This window comes from Lutra lutra, chromosome 18, assembly GCF_902655055.1.
Source record: "Lutra lutra chromosome 18, mLutLut1.2, whole genome shotgun sequence".
Taxonomy (NCBI): domain Eukaryota; kingdom Metazoa; phylum Chordata; class Mammalia; order Carnivora; family Mustelidae; genus Lutra; species Lutra lutra.
Window position 1 is genome coordinate 14,756,925 of NC_062295.1, and position 23,647 is coordinate 14,780,571.

At 50.1% G+C, this 23,647-nt stretch overlaps 1 protein-coding gene across 1 annotated transcript in view; it reads left to right on the forward strand.

The window, feature by feature from the left end:
- The first annotated feature begins 1,075 nt into the window (after nt 1-1,075).
- Nucleotides 1,076-23,647, forward strand: part of VPS35L (VPS35 endosomal protein sorting factor like) — a 118,061-nt gene continuing 95,489 nt past the window's right edge. The window contains exons 1-7 of the mRNA XM_047713195.1: nt 1,076-1,211; nt 7,141-7,240; nt 9,945-10,100; nt 13,051-13,173; nt 15,556-15,580; nt 18,560-18,636; nt 21,991-22,119. Of these exons, the coding sequence (XP_047569151.1) occupies nt 1,105-1,211; nt 7,141-7,240; nt 9,945-10,100; nt 13,051-13,173; nt 15,556-15,580; nt 18,560-18,636; nt 21,991-22,119 (717 nt within the window). The 5' untranslated portion in view covers nt 1,076-1,104. The remainder of the gene's footprint in view (nt 1,212-7,140; nt 7,241-9,944; nt 10,101-13,050; nt 13,174-15,555; nt 15,581-18,559; nt 18,637-21,990; nt 22,120-23,647) is intronic.

Genomic DNA, 23,647 nt, shown 5'->3' on the forward strand with positions numbered 1-23,647 from the left:
CAGTACACGGCAGCTCTTAGGAAAACAGCGGATTTTTTTTTAATCCGAGGAAACACCGCAACACCTAAATTCTGTGGTCGAAACGGGGATCCACCTTTACGGAAACGTACAGCTGTGCCAAATTAGGTGACAAGCTATAACCCTAACTTCCCTACGCGGTTTAGCTCCAGCGGAAGGCGGTCATCTCGGATCCACGGCAGCTCTTAGAGACCCGGGATATTACTCCCGGGAGGGGGGACAGCAGGGGAAAGCAGCGGCGGGGTAAGAACGGCTCCAATCCCAGGCCAACAGCGAATTCGCTGTAAATCCGCGCGAACCCCAGAGACCCTCTCCTCATCCCTAGCCACGGTTAAGGTCTTCGCTGCGTCCGTGTCCTCCTCCTTCTCCGCCCCCAGAGGGCGCTGGTGGGCTAGGCAGCCGGCTGTCCCTTCCCACACCTGGCGCATGTCCACGCTGCGGCACGCCTCGGGGGAGGGGGGGCGGGGAGGCTTCGATTGCCCTTCACAATCATGGCGTCGCGGATACCGCAGTGGATGTGAGTCCGCTCCTTACTATCATGGCATCTAGACCGGCGCTCCGCAAGTGTGCCTGGCCCGTCACCGTTGTGGAATGACGGGCCTTCCGGGGAAGAAGGCCCACCCCTCACGATCATGGCATCTGACACGAGCTTCGGTAGTGTATTTGCTTTTCGCAGTCACGGACCATTCACCGGAAGTGTGCCTGCCCCTTACAATCACGGCGCCCACGAGCGGCCCAACCTCGGGTCTTCGATGCTGGTGCCCATCCCAATAACAATAATGCCGGTGGACGTGGCAGCCTGGGGTGTAAGGGAGAGCCCCTGTCCTTTACAGTCATGTCACTGGCAGACAGCACAGCCTGGATTTTGCAACACTGGCGTCCTCCTCAACTATAACGCTCGCAGACGGTATAGCCTAGGCTTTGAAGGAACTGTGCCCCTCACAATCATGGCGCCAGTGAACGGCACAACGGAAGTCATGTGCCCCTCACAATCATGGAGCTCTCAAAGCTCAGCGGGAGGGCATCTGCCCCTCACAATCATGGCGCTCCCAAGGGTCAGCGGGGGAGCATCTGCCCGTTACAATCATGGCGGCCAGAGCGGGGCGGGGCGAGGCGGTGTCTGGAAAGGAGAAAAGGGCCGGCTGCCCGGGTGCTAGTGCTCATGTGACTGGGAAGATGGCCGTCTTTCCCTGGTAAGGAAGAAGCGGCGGGTGGTCTTTGGAGAGGGGCTGTTTTTGCTGTCTCTGGGTCTGTCTCTGCGAGTGTGAGCGTGTGCGTGCGAGTGACTGAGAATTGCTCTCTTCCGCCGGTGCTGGTGGAGTCTCCCGTCGCATCCGCGGTGGTTTTGACCGCAGAATCCACGGCCACTACCCCGGTCCAGGGGAGGTCCCTGAGACAGGATGGGTGGAATCTTGGTTCCCTCCCGGGTACTCCTTCCCTGCACCTTTCAGGCCCCTCTCTCCATTCATTCGGTAAAGAAGACTCCAGTTCCCCGGCTGCCTGTCCCCCAGGTTCTGGGGCGCTGCATGCTGGAAAGAGAATGGTGGACTCAGCTCTGAGTCTGGATGATACGGGACACCTGGCTGTTTGCTCTGCTACTCAGCTCACCTAGAGCACTCTTGATTTTCTCATCCGTAGAATGGCTTCCGTTCGTCCCACTGCGTGCAGTGCCCTGCGCCTGGGCACGGCTGATGTAAAGCCTTCACACATAGGCCTTGGCCTCAAGGAGTTGACAGTTGAAGGAGCAGACACACAGAACAGAAGGGTCTCCAAAGCAGGCATTGGGATGAGGCATAACCCCACCTGGGGGCTCGGGGAAGGCTTAGCAGGGGTAGAGTCTTAAATTGGGTTTTGGAGGATGAATAGGAGCTCCTAACACGCAGGACCAGCATGTGCTTTGGCTGACCGACCTGTCAGGGCTCTCCTGACTGGAGTGGTTGGGAGTGATTGGTGCTGTGTGCCCGCGGGAAGTGAGCAAAATGTGACGGGCACAGTGTGATTATTTATTTGGGGATGTGCGTTCTACCATGCATCTCAGAAAGGGAGATCGTCTTCTCATCTTTCTTTCCAAATGATGTGAAGTGGTTTACCTTGAGTGAGTGAGTGAGCAAATGAAAGAATATACAGCCCGGCCTTTAAAATAAATACAACCTTCTGATTTTATGCTCGATAAAAGCTGCCTTCCGTATTCCCTGCAGCTAGCTAACATGCAGCGATTTCCTTCCAAGCTCTTGGTACGCTCGATCGGAATTGGATGCCACTGATTTTCCTTGGATCTCATCATGTGAAGCACATTTTAGGGTATCATTAAGGCTTAAAAACCAAAACCAATGAGAAACACCTGGCCTCAATTAACTTGTCTGGAATTTTCGAATGAGAAAATCCAGGAAGACACTGTGCATCCCAGTACATTTTTACCTGCAACTTTAAATCACAAACAGAGGTGCCATAAACCTCTTAACATCTGGGGTCTGCACAGCTCCTGATCTGGCCAATTCCAGATGCTTGGTGCTCTTTAAAAGGAACTAAGGGGCACCTGGGTGGCTCAGTCCATTAAGTGCCCAACTCTTGATTTCGGCTCAGTGCATGATCTCAGGGTCGTGACCTGGAGTCCTACATCCAGCCGGGTACTCAGCACAGAGTTGACCTCTGTCCCTGCCCCTTCCTGGTATGCGTGCACCCTCTCTCTCTCTCTCAGTCGGTCAATTTTTTTTCAAATAAAGGGACCAAGTTTTAACCTTTTCGTGGCTCGCATGGAGCTTGGCAGATAGTAGGTGCTCAGTAATATTCTGTGGCACAAATGAGGAAACAGAAGTTCTGCAGAGAAGAAAGGGGTCTCTTTCGTTAAATTTGGCATTTACGGGGTCTTTTTTGTGGTCACCAGGCTCTGTGTTAAGTGCTTAGTGTGCAGCATCTCATTTAGTCCTCAAAACAGCCCCAGTTTTCAGGTGAGGAAGTGGAGGCAGAGAGGCGAAGCAGTTAGTTTGCCTAAAATCGAGCAGCCTGTGAGGAGCCTGAGGGTTGGAGCCCAGTGGCTGTGCCGAGCTCTTAACCATTCCCCGGAGCTGGACCTCCAATCCAGGCCCTGGGCTGTGGGTTCTGGGGTGCAGGGTTCCCCAAACCCTGCTATGTTGTTATGGGTCTCCCCGGAATGCCTCTTTCCACCCACACTTTAACATCTCTGATATATTTTGTCCGGGGCTAACATCTGTGATGTCCAGCACACCGTGGGTCACCTTCCCTGTTAAATCTTGTGGTAATCCCCTAAAAACACCTGCTTTTTAGTCAAGAATTTCAACACCCCTTTGAGATTTTTTTGGACCACCTTTGAGTAGCCAGCGGCTCGGCACAGCCAGGAGTAGAGGTGGGAAAAGTTGGCATCTGTGGCAGCCGCCAAGGACCCACGCGAGGCTTTAGCGTTGCTGGGACCTGGGGCCATGGGGGATTTTTATCAGGTCCGTCTGCTCTGTTCTGAGTGGAAAAAGCAAAGTAGGGATGTTGGGAAAATGCCCGCCGGGGGGCGCTGTTGGCCTTATCAAAGACTCAGGCCTGGAAGACCAGGCTTCAGCATCTCAAGTTGTGGGGAAACGATTTAGGAGCCAAGAACAAAATTGAGGAAAAACAATGGAAGTGATAGAAAAATCAACAGATCGCTGTCTGACATGAAATTTCTAAAAGGATAAATGTTTCCTTTTTTCCCCCCCCAGAAGCTGTATTTTTTCCTCCTCCCCTCAAACTTAAAAAATTTATTTCAAAGCTTGGTCCTAAAAAAAAAAAATAGGGCGCCTGGGTGGCTCAGTGGTTTAAAGCCTCTGCCTTCAGCTCAGGTCATGATCCCGGGGTCCTGGGATGGAGCCCCACATGGGGCTCTCTGTTCGGCAGGGAGCCTGCTGCACCCCTGCCCCCGCCCGTCCCACTGCCTGCCTCTGCTTCTTTGTGATCTCCGTCTGTCAGATAAATAAAATCTTTAAAAAAAATAAAAAGTTTTTAAAAAAATAGACAAAAGCAGACAATTGTTTGAGGTTCTCAAGAGGACCCACAGGTGGTCTACAGAGCTCCTGCACCCGAGAATCGGGCTGCTTCAGTTTGCTTGTGTCCCTAAGCACTCTGCTGTCACCTCAACTCTATCAGCCTCAGCTTTTCTAAGAGCGCCTGCATCAGGGGGTTGGTTAAATGAAAGAGGGCAGGGAAAGGGCTTGGACTGGATCCCGGTATACAGTCAGCACATAATAAATGAGAACTATTGCTTTATTCTGCATATCAAGTTACCCTACTCTTTTGAGACTGTGCTTTTCTCAGTTGTTGATTGATTTGTTGACGATTATGACAGGGATGAAAAAAATAGCAACCGAATTTCAGGTCTGATTACAATTCCATTCATTCTATTAAACCTTTCAAAATTCCATTGATGAAGTTAAGAATGATCTGAAAGGAGGAAAAGCATCATTTGACTTTTAAATTCCGTTATGGCTGCTGATGGGTGTTACTCCAGTTTATTTATTCTGGATGTCTTTGTTTATTTTATAAATCAAGGATTGGCTGGCCACATGTCACAGGGAGTTTGGAAGAGCGTTTTATATTTTTGGAGACGAAGACCGGGTGTGTTTGGTGTGACGCAGAGACATTAGGCAATATATCATGATAGGGTTTTTCTTTTCAAAACATCAAAATAAAAAGTAGAGCTCTACCTGTGTTGTTGACCGGCCTTCCTCTGTTCCTTCTCTCAGAGCCACAGTTAATTTAGAAAGGGATCGTCATGAAATGACCTGGGATCTCCGTTCTCTTGTACTGAGTTAGGTTTCTGGGTTAGTGGAGCTCAGTAAGGCTGACAGGTTGCACAGTGCAGCTGGATTTGGGGTTCCTGCAAGGACTAATGAATCCCCGGGGTTGGGAATGGCGGCGGGGGTGGTCAGAGTGGGAGGGATGGAGGCTGAGGAGCGTCATGTCTGGCTCTATGTTCTTTGAGACCCTGAGTATTTTCCAAGTTTTTAAAACCTGTTTCCTGGGACGCCTGGGTGGCTCAGTTGTTAAGTGTCTGCCTTCGGCTCAGGCCATGGTCCCAGGGTCCTGGGATCGAGCCCTGCTTTGGGCTCCGTGCTCTGAGGGAAGTCTGTTTCTCCCTCTGCCTCTCCCTATAACTGTGCTCCCTCTCTCTCAAATAAATAAAATCTTAGAACAAAACAAAAACGGTTTCCCTTTTGATGAGCCCTTCTGGCTTTCAGTCATTTCTCTCTTCATGATTTTTACCGAAGTTATTCAAGAGCAGCCAAGCTGCCCCTGCAACACTGGGCTTAGAAATGTCCGCACCCACATACCGCATTTCATGGCTCCCAAGTTCTGCTTTCCGCAGAACACCAGGACATGAGCGCAGTCTGGCCAAGCTCCCTGCCATATTATGATAGGAATCGCCTTTCTTGTCCAGTAACCTGGTCCTGTTTCCATCTGAGGCCTTGCTAGACTGACGTTCACCGTCTAAACTTCTAGCAGCTTCTGTTCGCAGTCAGTGGCCTGTTCTGGAGGAGGGTCAAGGCTTTCTCTGCAGCTCTCCTGACTCTCTGCCAGCCCTTGTGACAGTCGCCCGTGTGGCTTTTCTAGTCTGTCTTGCAAAACCCTTCCAGCCTGTACCCCTTCTGGTTCCTGAGCTGCTTTCTCATTTTTAGGTATTTTCGGTATACCCCCACTTCTCAGTCTCTGTTATCTGTCTTAGTCCATTTGGGCTACTGTTTAAAAAAAAAAATCACAGGGTAAACTTATAAACAAAAGTATTTGTTTCTCCTGGGGGCTAAAAGTCTGGGATCCTGACAGCTGCACCGTGTGTCTTCACAGGATGGGGGGCTCCCTGGGGTCCCTGTTCTCAGGGCTCTGATCCCCCTCATGAGTTCTCCCTTGTGACCTCATCATGTCCTGAAGGTCCATCTCCTCTAACACGATCATCTTTGGGGGTAAAGATTTCAGACCTTAGCACCTCTTTTCTGCTAGTTGTCGTGCCTTTTAATTTTACACGTATTTTAAATACCATAAGTTATCATTTTTGGCTGTCACTAATCTAGTTTTACCCACACCTTTATCTTGTATTACTGTAAAGTAGGTATGGGTATATATGAGTGTGTACATATTACATATGTTTTGTTTTCAGTTGGGATCACTTTGTTTCTACATGTAGCTTTTTTTTTTTTCTTAAGCATAGTTTGCTGTATCTTCTGGTCTCCATTTTTCTTTGACTGGAAACCCTTTAGCCCTTATGACTGAAGGGTAGTTTCCATAGGTACAGAATTGTTGGTTGGCAGGTCATTTCCTTGAGACCACCCCTTTGTCTGCTGGCTGTCATCTCTGCTGAGACAACAGTCATTCTTTGAAAATAGGGTCTCTTTTTTCCCTTCTAAGAAATCCTCTCTTTAGTTTTTAGCCATTTTACTACAAAAGCCCCAAGTCTGGTTTTAGTTGTGCTTTTGTATGGGTCCTGCTTGGGGCACAGGTGTTTCTTGAGTCTCTAGCTTGATGTCTTTCGTTTCAGCGTCATCCCTTCGAACACTGCTTCTGCTGTTCTTTCTGTCTTACCCTTTAGGGTTCCAGTTGTATGTGTGTTAGACCTTCCCTTCCCGCCCCTTAGCGCCTTTCCCGCTGTTTGCTGTCCTTCCCATCTCTCTGCCCCGCGTGCATCAGTGTGGATACTCTTTGCCCTTTTCCATCTCATGATCTCAGACGATGAAAACCTTGTTCCCTTTGTCTGCCTCCTGCTTGGCTTCCTTCTCTGGCTTCATACAGCTTTTGTGAATCTTTTGCGGGGAAACCCAGGACCCAATCTCTCCGTTTCCTACACCCACTTCTGTTGAGAAGCTCTTCCTTCAAGCCTCTGTGGTCTTGGGGGTGAGGCCGGGGAGGGGAGTTGACTTGACGTCACTGAGCACCCTTGGTTCTGGTGTCTGGATACAGGTCCCAGATGCTTTTGCAGCTACTTAGACCTTGAACTGAGTGTTAGAATTCTATTTAGCATTTCTCGGTCTTGGTAGAAGTACCATGCTGCTATAAACTGCCGTATCCTTGAGGAAGTCTCAGCAAACGGATCGAGTGTGTTCTGTGTGTCCCTCAGCTGATCCTTGTGTGGGTTTTGCTATCTTCCAGGCATTCCAGGAGCAGGAACTACAAGGCTGAGTTTGCATCATGCCGGCTGGAGGCTGTGCCGTTGGAGTTTGGGGACTATCACCCGCTGAAGCCCATAACTGTAAGTTTGTCAAGGGCTCCCTACCTGATACTCTCACTCCACAAAATTATAGGCCTGGTCTGGGGTCTTTCCCATTTGCCCGCAGTAGCTGGTTTTGCATATTTCTGCTAGTTTTTTATTTCCATTTTTTTGTGACGTTGACCTCACCCACCATCATGTGCATTCTGCCCTTTCTCGTCTTCGCGAGGCTGACACAGCACGGGATGCCTTTGTTCCTGATGTGGACCTTCTTAATTTGCCCATGTGGAACATTAAGCATCTCTCTGATTTTCCCGTAGAGGATGCTGCCCTGAATAGCATCTTGGTCTACTTGTGAGTGATTAAAAAAAAAAAAGGAAAGCAGGCAAGGGGTGTAGACAGTCCCCGTCTTTGGGGATTGCGCTATTTGATCGGCAAGGAGTAGAAGCTGTGTGTGTGTGTGTGTGTGTGTGTGTGTGTGTCACCGTGGTTGGGGATAAGAGCGACAGACACAGACTGGTGGTTACCGAGGACTTGAAGTTTCCTAACGGCCGAGAATCTGACAATGCACAGAGGCCCTAGATCCTAGATGGAGCTTCTGCCCCCCAGTGCCCCTCCAGGCCCCTTGGGTTTGTGTGACCATGACTGACCCACTGGTGGGTCAGTTCTGTTTTCAGGAACTCACTCGCGCGGAGACCGAGCTCTGGGCTGGCACCGCACAGCTTAATGACACAGCATCTGGGAGACTCTCTGCCAGCAGGGCTGCGTATCCCTCCCTGACCCACTCTGGTGACTGACTGGGTTGGGGTAGTGCCTGGCCTAGGGGCTGGTAGCAGTGCCCACCCCACCAGCCCTGCAAGGGCTGAGAGTCAGGGAGGACTGCTTTCCCAAAAAGAACATGGACTGTGAGCCTGGGGGATGGAGGGATGATGCTAGGCAGACGGAGTGACAGATATGCATCAGCAAGAGGTGCTTGACCAAATCACCCGAGGTTGGTGTCATGGCGTCAGACCCTATGGGTTTAGGCCGAGGTCTCCAATAAGCCTGGCCTTGCTTGAGACACCCACTGCAAATATGGGGGACCCCAGGCCACCTGTGCTTCTGAGCAGCTGGCTGCATATCCAGATGTTCCCTGAGATGTCCCTTGGGCTCAACACTGGGCTAGAAAGACTCACAGAACTCTGGAAACTACTGTCCCTACAGTTTTATATAAAGGATACAAGTGAGAAGCAGCCAGCTGAGAGACACTTAGGTTGAGGTCCGGGAAGGTTCCACAGGGAGCTCCGTGCCCTCTGCCTGTGGACACGTCGTGTCCGACCAGGAAGCTCCCCTGAGCTTTGGTGCATCCACACTTCCTATTGGGGATTTTTTTTTTTAAAGATTTTTTAAATTTTATTTGACAGACAGAGATCACAAGTAGGCAGAGAGGCAGGCAGAGAGATAGAGAGAGTTAGAAGCAGGCTCGCCGCTGAGCAGAGAGCCCGATGCGGGGCTCAATCCCAGGACCCTGGGATCACGACCTGAGCTGAAGGCAGAGGCTTTAACCCACTGAGCCACCCAGGCGCCCCCCTATTGGGGATTTTATTACATTGGCTTGGAGGAGTGATTCCTTGGCCACGTGATCAAATCCCCTCTGCATCTCCCTCCCCTGAGGTCAAGCTGATAGCACCTGCCTGTGCTCACAGGCTGGGTCTCCGTCGTGAGCAGCCCCCATGCTGCGGCATCTCCTTAGCTAAACTCCGGTATGACCCAGAGGCTTGTGAGTGACAGACACTCCAAGGAGGAGAGCCCCCTTTCCCAGGACCAGGGACAAAGGCCAGTCAGCTTGTCTTTCATCCAGCCCTCTTTGTCATTCTGTTACATCCCATCCTCATCCTCTCTCTCTCTCTCTCTCTGTCTCTCTCTCTCGGGACAGGTTTCCTCTGCTCCTTGTGGATACCGTCCCAAAGTGTCCATTACTGTCCCTCTGCCCCTGACCCCTGGGTTTTCATAGCTTCCTCATTTCAAGAGGGGAGTGGAGGGCAACTAGCCCTTCTGGAATGTGGTCCTATTTTCAGCAGAGAGACTGGTTGGATTCTCTTGGCTCAAAGATTCACTTTTGGTCCGGTCATCTGGAGTTGGGGACAGTTGGAGGCGAGTGGAACAAAGACATGGCTTCATACCCCAACACCTGCCCCCCACCCCTTAGGACCACCAGCAGGTGGCATTGGGAATTTCTCCAAAAAGGAACCTTTTCATCATCGTCACCACTGCTTTGTGGTGATGACACAGCTCGCCCCACCTCTGAGACTACATGCAGAGCGTGACAACCCTGGGATCTCGCGGTCCCCAGTTCATGACCCTTCCTAGACCCTTGTCACCTCGTGGATGATCTGACAGTCTTGTGAAGATGAGGTTTCTGATGCAGTAGGTCCCAGGGGAGCCCGAGAGTCCATGTTTTCGAGCCGCTCCCTGGTGATGTAGATACTGCCTGTCCAGGGACACACTTTGGGTAAGAGGGCTCAACAGGGGTGCAGTTAGAGCTCAGCTCCCGGGTCCTGATGGCCCTGTCTCTTCCTCACCCCTACTCTGCGCCTTCCCATCCTCCATAGCTAGGGTTCTGAGTCCTGTCCATTTGTCACAAAAGATAAGCCTCCCTGCTCCAAGCAAGGGTCCCTTCGACGAAGGGAATGAGTAAAAGCACATGGATTTCTCTGGGAAAAGTCTTGGGAAACTTGCACTTGACCTCTCGGGTTCCCTCCCACAGGTCACAGAGTCAAAGACCAAGAAAGTGAGCCGGAAAGGCAGCTCTTCTTCCACGTCCTCGTCATCCTCCAGCTCCGTGGTAGACCCGCTGAGCAGTGTGCTGGATGGGACCGACCCCCTCTCCTTGTTCGCAGCCTCAGCGGACCCCGCAGCCACGGTAACACGGCCGGCCGCTGGTGGTGGGTTCTGCGGGGGTGGCAGCTTCTCATCTTTTTGTTTTCAATCTGCAGGGGTCCCGCAGGGGGTGTTTTGTTTGTAACAGTTCAGCTGACCGAGCCGCCCACAGGGCCCGGCTCTTGGAGGCCGCTGGGCCTGGGGAGAGGCTAGAGCCGATCCTGGAAGCTTCTTCCTTTCTTTATGGAGGCACTTCAAAACTCATTTGTGGTTTTATTTTATTTATTTTTTTTTTTTAAAGATTTTATTTATTTATTTGACAGAGAGATCACAAGCAGGCAGAGAGGCAGGCAGAGAGAGAGGAGGAAGCAGGCTCCCTGCTGAGCAGAGAGCCCGATGCGGGGCTCGATCCCAGGACTCTGAGATCATGACCTGAGCCGAAGGCAGCGGCTTAACCCACTGAGCCACCCAGGCGCCCCTTAAAGATTTTTATTTATTTGATGGGGTACCTGGGTGGCTCAGTTGTTAAGCGTCTGCCTTCAGCTTAGATCGTGATCCCAGGGTCCTGGGATTGAGCCCTGCATCGGGCTCCCTGCTCAGCGGGAAGCCTGCTTTTCCCTCCCTCACTCCCCCTGCTTGTGTTCCCTCTCTTGCTGTCTCTCTGTCAAATAAATAAGTCTTTGGAAAAAAAAATTTTTTTTATTTATTAGAGAGGGAGCGCACGCACACACAAGCAAGGAAGCAGCAGGCAGAGGGAGAAGCAGGCTTCCCGACGAGCAGGGAGCCGGATGCAGGACTCCATCCCAGGACCCTGGAATCCTGACCTGAGCCGAAGATAGACGCTTAACCTACTGAGCCACCCAGGCACCCCTTCTTTGTATTTTCTTAGGGATCTATGTACAATAACAGTTTCTGAGTATTTATACACATATTCCCGTAGGAGTAACATGTACAACAGCAACCAGGTTTGCTGACCGCATGGCAGGCATTTTCTCGGCGTGTCCCTGGTGCTCACACTGCCGTGTGACAGGTGTTCTAAAGGGGCCCCTGGTGAGGAGGATTGTGGATGCACTGACTTCGAGCCCAGCCAGGCTGACTTCAGAATCCACACTCTGAACCATCGTTCTGGGCTGGCATTGCCCACTTTATTTTCCTTTTTTAACTTGACAGGGTGTCTTAGAGAGCTTTCTGTGTTCATACTTAGGGAACAATCTTCTTTTCTTTCTTTTTTTTTTTTTTAAGATTTTATTTATTTATTTGAGAGAGAGAGAGAGAGTGAAAGAGAACATGAGAGGGGAGAAGGTCAGAGGGAAAAGCAGACTCCCCATGGAGCTGGGAGCCCGATGCAGGACTCGATCCTGGAACTCTGGGATCATGACCTGAGCCGAAGGCAGTTGCTTAATCAATTGAGCCACCCAGGTGCCCCTTAGGGGGCAATCTTCTTATTTTGAATGGCTGCCTTGCATCCTAAAAAAGGAGTACTTACTTAATGCTGGACACATGGACTGTTCTGGTGTTCGCTCGTGTTGGCTGTGGCATGCTGTGCCTTGAACAGACCCATGTCTCGTGCACGTGGATTTCTGTGGGATACCTACTACTACTACTACTTCTTTTTTTTTTTTTGACAGAGAGAGAGATCACAAGTAGGCAGAGAGAGAGGGGGAAGCAGGCTCCCCACTGAGCAGTGAGCCCGATGTGGGACTTGATCCCTGGGCGGAAGGCAGAGGCTTAACCCACTGAGCCACCCAGGCGCCCCTTCTTTTTTTTTTTCAAAGGTTTTATGTTTAAGCAATCTCTACACCCAACATGGAGCTCAAACTCACAACCCCGGGATCAAGAGTCACACACTCCACCCACTGAGCCAGTCAGGCACCGCCCCCCCCCCTGCAGGGTAACTTCTTAGAAGTTTAATACTGGGCTACGGCAGTGGGTTCACTGTTTTGACAGCTGCCACCAAGTCACTGTCCAGTGTTCTAGCACCACTTGCGGTGCCTGTCTTCCCAGAGCCTTGCCGCCCAGGATATTCTCTGTAGTTGAACTCTGCCGTTGCGGTGGTTGAAAAATGATCATTTGCTGTGCCTTGATTCTTTTTTTTTTTTTTTTTAAAGATTGCTTTTATTTATTTGAGAGAGAGACAGAAAGTGAGCACGAGCAGGGTGAGGGGCAGAGGGAGAAGCAGACTCCCAGCTGAGCAAGGAGCCCAATGTGGGGCTCGATCCCAGGACCCTGGGATCATGACCTGAACCGAAGGCAGAGCCTTCACCCACTGAGCCACCCAGTTGTCCCTTGTCTTTTTTTCCTAAAAAAAGATTTATTTATTTTAGAGCATGAGTTGGGGGAGGGGATAATGGAGACGGGGAGGGAGAATCCTCAAACAGACTCCCGCTGAGCATGGAGTCTTTCTCGGGGCTCGATCCCACGACCGCCGTGAGGTCATGACCTGAGCTGAAACCAAGAGATGAGCACATGATGGTCTGAGCCGCCGAGGTGCCCTGAATATTTGCTGTTTGTATACAGTGTGAAAGCAGGTCCCCCATGCATCACCTCACATATTTACCTTTTTGTTTGTTTGTTTGTTTAAATTGGTGAGAGCATTTACGTTGGACTCTTCCTAGCAAATCTCAGTTTTGCAATACCTTACGGTCAACTGCAGTCACCGTGTTGGCTTATGCTTTGTTTTTGTTTTTTTTTTATTTTTTTTAAGCAATCTCTACCCAGCATGGTTTATGCTTTGTTTTTAAAGACTGAAACGGAGGGTGCCTAGGTGGCTCAGTGGGTTAAGCCTCTGCCTTCAGCTCAGGTCATGATCCCAGAGTTCTGGGATCGAGCCCCACATCAGGCTCCCTGCTGAGGAGGCTCCCCTCCCCCCCCCCTCTCTGCCTGCCTCTCCACCTACTTGTGATCTCTGTCTGTCAAATAAATAAATAAAACCTTAAAAAAAAATAAAGACTAAAAGGGTACTGTGGCTGACGGCCTGTCTTGCCTTTCCTCAGGACAGCTCTAGAAAGAGACGAGACAGAGACGAGAACGCCATTGTAGGATCCGACTTCGAGCCCTGGGCCAGCAAACGGGGAGAAATCCTTGCCCGCTACACCACCACAGAAAAGCTCTCCATCGTGAGTACCAGTGTGCTCTCAGCCAGGGCCCGCTGCGGACTTGGCAGTAATCGTTTTGTCCCTGCGGTTCTGCCCCCGGTGGCGTGTGTAGGATTTTCCCTCACACCAGGTAATTCTCTGACTCCGTCCGGCCGGGTTTCCTACAGCTCCGCTGCGTTCTGACACAGAGATACCCGGAGATGGCGTCACTTCCCACGGGTTAGGGGCCTGGTCCCTTGACGCCCTCTCCCACTTCAGCCGCAGGTCACGAGTCCAGGTTGTCCGCTGTGCTTCCGGCCATCTGGCAGTGTGTCCGATCCCACCACCCCCTCTTCGGGTTCGGCTCGTTTGCTAGGTGGCTCACAGATCTCGGGAAACCGGGTCGCTCACTAGATTGCAAGGCTATTGAAGGTGGTAAATCAGTGTCCTTTGGGAGAGAGACCTAGGGCAAGGTTCTGTACAAAGGACCTTCTGTCCCCATGACGTTTGGTGTCCTGCCTGGTGACAGGTGGGTGCATTCTGTTCACCAACCTGGAAACTCTCGGAGCCCAATCCTTTGGGGTTTTTAAGGAGATTTCATTGCATAGACACGGATGGATTAAATCATTAGCCATTTGTGATGGATTCGACCTGCAGTCCCTCTCCCTTCCCTGGAGGTTGGGGGTAGGACTGAAAGTTCTAATCCTTTGATCGCCTGTTTGCTTCCCGTGGAAACCAGTCCCCATCCGTAAGGTGGGTCCAAAAGTCAATGAACAGAAGACCCCTTTACCGCTCTCATCTCTTGGTTTCCAAGGGTAGTAGGAGCTTCTGTGCCAGGAACAGGATTTCTTATAGATCGCAACATCACAGTTAACGTTGCCCCAACTCCTGGGCTCCGTACTTTCCCCTCATCGTGTCCGTGTTAGTTGGGAGAAAACTGTGCTGATTGATGTCTCAAAAAATGTGTCAAGAATCTGGGCTCTGGCACAGTTCAGAGGAAGAACTGGAACCGCGGAGCCCTGTGTCTGGGGAGGTCCCAGTTAGGGGGTGAGGAGCCCCCTCCCCACCCCCAAGAAGGTGTACTTTTTGCCGTGGCTCTGGTTTTCTTCCAGAACTGGAAGTTTGGTTTCTTTGGATGGCCACAAGGCAGAGTGGTTGACACTGAGCTGAGACCCGAGACTGGCCAGGGAAAGCAGGGCCATGGCTGGGTTACTGGTATCACTGAGAAGAACAGGTTCAGGAACTTAAACCAAAACCCTCATTGGTGACGTAGGCGGGACTGACGTTTCTCTCTCGACCCTGAAAAGCAGCCGGGAGGTGGGTGGTCTGGGGCTGGAATGGCAGCTCTTTCTGTCATGCCCTGTCCAGTGTCCCCTCATGACCAAGTTGTTGGAAGAAGGCAGAGGGAAAGTAGGACGGACCCTCGCTCATTTGAGGATCCCTCCCAGAGTCCTGCATCGACATACCCCATCGAATTTGTCCTTTTTTTTTTTTTTCCTAAGATTTTATTTATTTATTTAACAGAGAGAGAGAGATCACAAGTAGGCAGAGAGGTAGGCAGAGGGGGAGGGGGAAGCAGGCTCCCTGCTGAGCAGAAAGCCCGATTCGGGGCTCGATCCCAGGACCCTGAGATCATGACCTGAGCTAAAGGCAGACACTTAACCCGCTGAGATACCCAGGCGCCCCTGTTGAATTTGTCTTGAAGGTCATCACAGGCCAGACACAGGTAGAAGGACGCTGGGAAGTGGGGGCCAGTGTGCCCGTCAGAAATCGGGGCTATGAGTAGGAAGGGAGCGGTGGACGGTGGATGGTGGGCGGTGGAAAGCTCTGCCCCAATTCCTCTCCTCTCGGCTTCCTCTCAGGGCTCACATCGGGTGAGGGGCTGCGGGCAGAATCGTTGGACTAGGCATTTTGTTCTGATTCTCTGAAAGCATTGAGTTACTTGAGAGTGGTGATTTTCCAAGCAGGAGTAATTTTACCCTCCAGGGGACACACAGCAATGTCTGGAGGGATGCTGCTAGATGTCCTGCAGTGCCTACTACCCCCCACCCCCGACCCGGCTTTTCCAGTCCAGAATGTCAGTGGCACCAAGGCCGTGAAACCCTCATCGACAGTAAGCCAAAGGCCACCCCCGACACCAGTGCCCCCAAAATTGTGCCACTTGTTGGCTCACTTTGAGTGTCCTGAATTGTGTGGAAATTTGAATCTGCCATCGTTTCTAGTGAGCTGCGTTTTCCTCCTTTGATTAAAGAGTTCTGTTCTTCATGTGGGTAAGTAAGTAGCCTTTGTCAGAAAACGCCGAGTTGTGTTATCTTCCTGCTCCTTGAGTGATTAAGTACCTTCCAGGTTTTTTGTTGTTGTTGTTGAAGAAACTATTCAAACTAGTCAATTTAAAATACTCACAAATTATTTTTGCCTCTGCAGAATCTGTTTATGGGATCTGAAAAAGGTGAGTTTTTGTTGCTGTTACTGGCTCGACGGGGAATTCTCCCATAAGCTTTTATATAATTTCACAGAGGAAAACAGTCTGTGGTGTCCTGTCTGGTTTTGAATTCCAGTAAGGCTCTTCTTTCCTTGGTCATGCACGGACCTTGTAGAATTGGAATACAGACTTAGGAGATGAATGGGGCGGGGGGAGAGAAAGACCGAAGGAGTTTCTAGGAGTAAAACAGGAGCTCCCTGTCTGGTGTTACAGAGCAGCGGCAGTCTTCTCTTGGTGCCTCCTCACCCGCTGGGGAATCATAAAATTCTCCTTTCTGGAGATCCCGTTACTTTGCCTTAGGTCTTGACCCCCCAGCATGCCCCCCATGTGCGCTGGGGACGGAAGTCACAGTCTTAGTGGCCACTGGTCCCTAAACACTGTAGTCCTCCTTTTCCTCTGCCACGACACACGGTCAGATTCTTTGGACTAGTGCGCCTCAAACTAGCTTTGCAGCAGGCTCACCTGAGTGACTTTCAAACAAAAGCACACTGTGGGGGGCGTCCCTGGGTGGCTCAGTGGGTTAAAGCCTCTGCCTTCGGCTCAGGTCATGGTCTCGGGGTCCTGGGATCAAGCCCTGCATCAGGCTCTCTGCTCAGCAGGGAACCTGCTTCCTCTCTCTTTGCCTGCCTCTCTGCCTACTTGTAATCTCTGTCTGTCAAATAAATAAGTAAAATCTTTAAAAAATAAAAAAACAAAACGCACTGCGGGCCACACTTCACTTGCTGAATTTATCTTGAGGAGTGGGACCCAGGTATTGCCTTTTTTTTTTTTTTTAAATAAGTTTGTTTATTTGAGAGAGCGTGAGCACGGGGTGGGGAGTGGGAGAGGGAGAGAGTCCTAAGCGGACTCCTTGCTGAGTGCAGAGCCCAAGAAGGGGCTCATTCTCATAATCCTGAGATCACAACCTGAGCCAAAACCAAGAATTGGATGCTTAACCGATTGTGCCAGCAGGACACCCCTGCAAAGTGCTTTTTTTGGAGCTTCCAAGTGATTCTGAGGCAGCTGACACAGCTCATGAACCCCCGGGGTGCAGATGAGCACAGCTGTGGTTTCTCTGCAGATCACTAGTATGGCAGCTGCAACCCTCCCTCGTCCTCTGCAGGTGGGAGCAGCACTTTGGTCATCAGGAAAGCGGGGGCGCCTTTGTTAGGGCTGTAACTTTGACCCCAAACCGTGGAAAAGTAAGTTCTACTGTTGGATATCTTCCAGTTTGCAAACATCAGAAGGACTGACGAGGTCACTCGCTGGTGAGAATGGCTAGCAGGAGGGCTCTCATGCTGCCGGTGGGAGTGTAAAGCACTCTTGTGGTGTCTATTAAAATTGAAGTTGGGCCAACCTCGTAACTCGGCAGTTCTATTAGGATATGCTGTAGATCAGAAATGAGCAAACTATGTCCTGCAGGCCAGATCTGGCCCCCTGTTTAAGCTTGTAAATAAAGTTTTATTGGAACCCAACCATGCCTGGTTGTTCCCATATTGCCTGTAGCTGCTTTTGTGCTGTCGTGGCAGAGATGAGTACCTGGGACAGACTATGACTCAACAAAACCTAAAATACATCTGGCCCTTTACAGAAAGTGTTTTCCAACTCTACCCAAATTCCATGTTTTTCTTTTCTTTTTCTTTCTTTCTTTTTTTTTTTTTTAAGATTTTATTTATTTGACAGAGACACAGTGAGAGAAGGAACACAAGCAGGAGCAGTGAGAGAGGGAGAAGCAGGCCTCCCCCCAGGCAGGGAGCCCAATGCGGGGCTCACTCCCAGGACCCTGGGATCATGCCCTGAGCTGAAGGCAGACACTTAACAACTGAGCTACCCCAAATTCTGTGTTTTTCTTAAAGTGTGGTCCAGGGGCCAGTAGCAATGACATCATTTGGGAGTCATTAGAAATACAGAGTCTCAGGCCCTGCTGTGCCTATTGTGGTGTATTCACACAGTGTAAAATAATAAACAGCAGGGCAACAGCTCTGTGTAATGACGTGGGTGAATTTCATCAAGTAAAGATAACGGTGACTAGGAAGCAAGACCATATCCGGGCTGGGTGGTGGGCACAGGGTTTTATAATTACCTATTAAAATGTGCGTGTGTGCCCATTCTATATAATATTTCAAATTGAAAAGAACATTAGAAATGAGGTTTTTAAAAAAAACAAACATTATTTGGAAACTTAAGTAGTCGTTTGTTAGTAATTAAGTAATGTGCTGTGCTCTCGGCCTGTTCCCAGACAAATCTTTGAGTTAATACCAGATCGAAGAAACCAGTGCCTTCAAAGAATGAACTTCCCTTCCTGAGAGTGGGTTTGGGGGGCGGGAGCAGCGGGACCTCATATCTAGAACAGAAGCCCCTTTCAGATGGGGAAAGGTTTCTGAGATGAGGTCTGCTAGACAGAAGAACCAGCTGGACAGACAGCCTCACCCTGCGGCTGGCTCGCGGCCTGGAGGACATCCCTTTGCCTCTGTCCGGCCACCCGCGGATGGGATGGTGGGAATCGGCTGAAAGGTGATGGGAGGAGGCAGCCTTGGAAGCCCTGGTGCTGGGCAGATGGTGAGGTAGTGGTTTTAGTGTTAGAACGTGACAATCTCGCACCGAGTCCGAGCCTGAGGGGGCCTTTTGTTGGTGGGAGACAATTGTGTGATGGAGTTTTGGCGTCCTTCTGTGGTCTGCCTTTCTTTAGAAAACAAACGATTTGGGGAGCAGTTTATAAAGACCGAATGGAGTGTGGGCCCATTTTGAGGCTGGCCTGCTGAACTCTGGGGGCAGCTTCTAGGCAAAAATGTTTCCAGTGGCACTTTGGTTCCATAAGGACACGGTTTTCCAGATCTCGGAATTGTCTGTAATGAAGTTGGTCCCTGGCCCCCTTATTCACGTTGAAGCGGAGAGTCAGAGGTGCCTTCCTTTGGGGTGTTGGGGACAGAGAAAGCCACCTGTGTGACGGGAATCCATTCTGTTCAGGCAAAGCCGGGACTACCACGTCTGCGATGTCAGAGAAGGTTCGGACGAGGCTGGAGGAGCTGGATGACTTTGAGGAGGTGAGTGGGCGAGTTGTCGGCTGAGCGCGGGCAGGGTCAGTGCTTCCGTTTCTCCTGCCAAGTGCGATGCATTTCAGGGGCCGCTCTGTGATGCATTCCCACGCCGCGCATTGTGCTCGTCCCCGCCAAGCCACCAGCCGACCCAGGGAAAGCGGCCAGCAGCGGTGCAGGGGACTGAGCGCGCAGGAGCTGCCTTGGGCTGGTTTTCCAAAGGCGTCTTCTCACTGTGCTGCCCGTGCAGACCTGGGTTGTGCGGGGACAGGGTCTGCCTGGAAGAGTCAGCTGCAGCCACCTTCCCCGGGAAGCGCCTCGCGCGGTGTAAAGATCATACCTTGTGCAGAGGTTGCATGGGGCTGTGCCGCTGGCTTGCTGTGCCTCCCACGAACCTGTCAGAAAACGTAGTTTTGGAGAACACGACTCATTGTCCAACTCTTAAAAGTTGATGAATTTCACATACAAATCTAATTTTTTTTTTTTTTTAATTCCACCTGATACCTGAGGGTTCACATTCCTGCATTTAACCAGGGCGTGCGCCATCCAGGTTCAGCAGTGCTTTCTGTCCCAGTTCACTCACAAGCACCACATGCCTGGCCCCTGGAGGTGGGGGAGTTTGTGTCCCCTGGGATGTCCTTTAGAGAGGTCGCCTAGCATCCTGAGTAAGAAACTCTGGAGCCAGACTGCCTGAGTTTGAATCTCGGCTCTACCATTGGGCAGTTCAGGATTTGGGGCGAGGGGCTTAACCGCTCTGTGCCTCTGTTTGCTTATCTCTAAAATGGGGGACGCTGCCTAGTACCTGCCTTTTAGGGTTGTTCAGGAATGAAATAAGTTAACATGTACAAGGTGCTTGGACCAACACCCAGCGCATGCTGGGTGCTCCTGCCCGTTGTCATCAGCACGGGCTGAACCTGAGTCCGGAGGCCTGAGGCGCGGTGCCCTTGGGCATTCCCCTTCCCTTTACCTGCATCCCGAACAAAACATGGGCATGAAGAATATAGCTGTGTGGACCCAGTGGAACCCACAGAGGGCCGTGTGATGGCAGGGGCCGTCGCTCTGTGCTGCTGCTTGCCCCTCGGTTCAGCTCTGAGAGCGGAGCCCTCAGGTCCTCGGAAAAGTCTCTTAGTCCACTCTCTCATTGCCCAGTTTTGAATCCGGGGGCCCTGGAGCCTCGGTCCGCATATCCTCAGCCAACCTGGGCTGGCAGAAGGGGACTCGCTGAGTGTTTGCATCGAAGCTCTTCAGTCCGGTGTCACTTGAGCTGGCTTCAGCTGCAAATGAGTCTATTGAAGGGTGCGGGGCCACTACCTGAGCCGGAGGGCATGGTGGTCTGGAACCAGGAGTTAAAGAATCACCCAGATACCTAGCCAGCTGTCCTCTGCCTCTCTCGGTTCTCTGTAGCCTTCTGTCACTGACTCTGTACGTGTCAGTCTCTCTCTCCCCGCCCCCCCTGCACCCCCCTCCCCCCGATTGATTTTCTTGCTGTCCTCCGCTCACAGCCGCAGATGGCTGCCCCCTGGCTTCTAGGCGAGCATCGCTTATGAGTCAGGGCAAGGCTGGATTATATGGTGCTAACAGGTGAGCCTCTGATACCATAACACGGGTTTATTTCTTCCTCACATGACTCAGCCTGTGAGGTGACAAATGCACCACCGTCTTGAGATGCTGCCGTGTCCACAGATGGCTTCCGGGGTCATCACTGCCGGGCTGAAAAGATTATTTCTTACCACCTCAGCCTGGAAGGACACGTGCCACTGTTCGCACAGCAAAAATGTTTGCTGGCCCAAATAAGTCATGTGGCTCTTCCTTCTGCACAGGGACAAGGAGGGCCCTATCTTGCAGTTCAGGGGGCCCGTTGGAATCAGTCCAAATTTCCTGAACCTTCTGCTTGTATTTCTTGAATGAAGAGGTCTTCCCTTTGGATTCCAGGGAACATTGATAGAAAAAAGATTTTTTGTTCGTGGTCTCGTGTGGGTTAATAGTTCCCTCAGTGCTGGGAGCTTTGTAAATAAATAACACCTTAACAATAGCCCAGGGTTAGTAAGCAGGGCCACGTGCCAGAGGCTGTGCTAAATCTTTACATTCATTGTTTATTCTATTAGATGAGCTTGCTTTCCTTCTACCACAGTTTTTTGTTGTCTTCTGCTCTCTGTCCTCAAGGCACTTCCTCTGGTCTGGTTAACAGCCCCCACCCCCACTTTCCCCATTGTCCAGTAACACTCGTACACCCTTGCGTGTTTGTCTCCAGCATCCCTTCGTCCCGGAAACCATTTTTTTTCTTTTTAAAGCTTTTTTTTTTTTTTTTTTATTTTACCGAGAGAATGAGAGCAAAAGCAGGGAGAGCTGCAGAGGGAGAGGGAGAAGCAAGCTCCCCACTGAGCAGCCTGATGCAGGACTCAGTTGATCTCAGGACCCTGAGATCATGACCTGAGCGGAAGGCAAATGCTTAACTAAGAGGGAGCCACCCACGCGCCCCCAGGAAACCATTCTCGACTACCAGTCTAGAGTCCGTTCCTTTGTTACTGTATTTCTTCCATTCTGAGATAAGCCTTTTCCCCACATTTGGAATATCCCTGAAATTGGGCTGTGTCTCTCAATTAGCGCATGTCTGTGATTGGCATGTTTTTTTTTTTTTTTCCTTAGTGGTACACAAAGAATTGTGCTTCCTCTTGGGGCACCTGGGTGGCTCAGTGGGTTAAAGCCTCTGCCTTCGGCTCAGGTCATGGTCTCAGGGTCCTGGGATCGAGGCCCACATCAGGCTCTCTCCTCAGCAGGAAACTTGCTTCCCTGTCTCTCTCTGCCTGCCTCTCTGCCTACTTGTGATCTCTGTCTGTGAAATAAATAAGTAAAATCTTAAAAAAAAAAAAAAAAAGAATTGTGCTTCCTACGATGGGCACCTTCGATTAAGTGATGTATGTTATAGGTTTTCATAAAATTGTTTCCTCTGGAAAAAAAAAAAATTGTTTCCTCTGGAGCATGTATCTCTGTTTATATTAATATCTGTCTCATCTATACATGAAACTCCGTTAGTGCAGAAGTAATGTCTTTTTGCTCATCTTTGTGTCTCAGGTCTCCAGTGGCCCACGCCAAGCACACAGTAGTTCCCAATGATTACCTGAGTCACTGAGCTGAGGGTTGACTTAGGTCTGACTTGCTCCAAGGTCAGTCTGAGTGACCGCCCTCTGCCTCTTTGCAGAAAACTCAACCTCTTCAGTCACAAGACGAAACTATCAGTCCTGGTTGGGCGTATGAGAAAAACTTAGAGACAGAAGCTCAGCCAGTACTCAGTATTGTTCGCAGAGTGGTGGCCAAGTGATGTTTTTCTTTTTGTGCTGACACCTTCCTACTTTCTGCCCACAGGGATCCCAAAAGGAACTGTTGAATTTGACTCAACAGGATTATGTGAACCGCATTGAGGAGCTCAACCAGTCGCTGAAGGACGCCTGGGCCTCGGACCAGAAAGTGAAGGCTCTAAAAATAGTCATCCAGGTCAGGTCTAGTAACTTTTTTTTTTCTTTCCCCAGAATTTCCTGTGTAAAACTCCTTTATAGATAATTGAGGTTTTTCACAGGCCTGCCTTCAGGGTCTTACCCTACTTTTTTTCATCTGTTCCATTTTCACCTACTTCCTTTGAAAGGCCATGATGATGAATCTGTGTTTTTATGAGATGACCATGTCCAGGGCCACCACGTACAGCTGCACAGGTTGTGTACTGCACAATTCCAGGACCTTCAGCTTGAATTACAGAATTAATTATTTCCCCTGGATTGTGCAGTTCCTTGGCCCTGATACATCTGCTGATGCATTTGTGATTTGTACAAACCAAAGATTGACCAACTGTCATGGGTTTCTTTGATCAGATTTCCTTTGTATTTTTGGGACTCATGGTTGTGTGTCCCTGGTATGTGCATTTTTGGCTCATATCCTGCATAATTATGTGATAAAACATATTGATGGTGTTAGGAGAGGTACATTTGTTGAATCCTTTTTTTTTTTTTTTTTTGACGAATTTGTTGATCCATGACAGCTCTTGGATAACAAGATCAAGTTCTGTAAGGAAAAGAGCTTATTCAGTTTCTTGACCCTTCAGGTCATTGTCTCTTGGCAAAGGATGCTCAGAAGTACACGGTAAAAGGACTCATGTGTGCATTACAATTTTCAGAGCAGAGTTCAGTTTCTGAACAGCCATTTCAGTTCAAAAGGACAGTCCTGTCCTTGTTCAGCGTCATGGCAACGTGACATTTGTTTTCTTACCTGTTGATTTGGAGAGAGGGATAGAGCCTGGAAGTCTTGACACCAGGTGGTTGAAGTCTTTTAAGATGACACTTTGGAGAGCAGGTGGAATTTTTTTTTTTTTTCTTTTTGGTGTTTAATGATAAAGGCAAACCTGAGCTCATTTCCCTTCGATCACTGTTGTTAGTTTATAAAGTAAATACTCCCAAAGAAGAGTCCTCTCATCCTTGGTACACGTGATGGGGGTTGCTTGCTGAGTGGCTCAAGTAAGAAAATATTAAACTAACAAGCACTTCTTCAAAGTATTTTTATTGGCAACATCTCCCCATAAAGGGCTGGGGTGTAGAGAACTTGATGTCCCAGAGTTTTTAACATCTGGAAAAGATTTAATCCATGTCTTCTCAGAGAAGAGAACCATGGAAGTGTTTCATTAACTCCATATCTGGTTAATAGTAACTATTTTACTTCCAATACTTGAAAGGCTGCTTCTTTTTTTTTTTTTTTTAAAGATTTTATTTATTTATTTGACAGAGAGAAATCACAAATAGGCAGAGAGGCAGGCAGAGAGAGAGGAGGAAGCAGGCTCCCTGCTGAGCAGAAAGCCCGATACGGGGCTCGAACCCAGGACCTGGGATCATGACCCGAGCCGAAGGCAGCGGCTTAACCCACTGAGCCACTCAGGCGCCCCTGAAAGGCTGCTTCTTTAGCCAAAAAAGAGAATCCAGGGTGGGGGAGCAGCGTCCAGAGATGTGAGCACAGTTCACTTTATTTGCTGTGTAGTAAG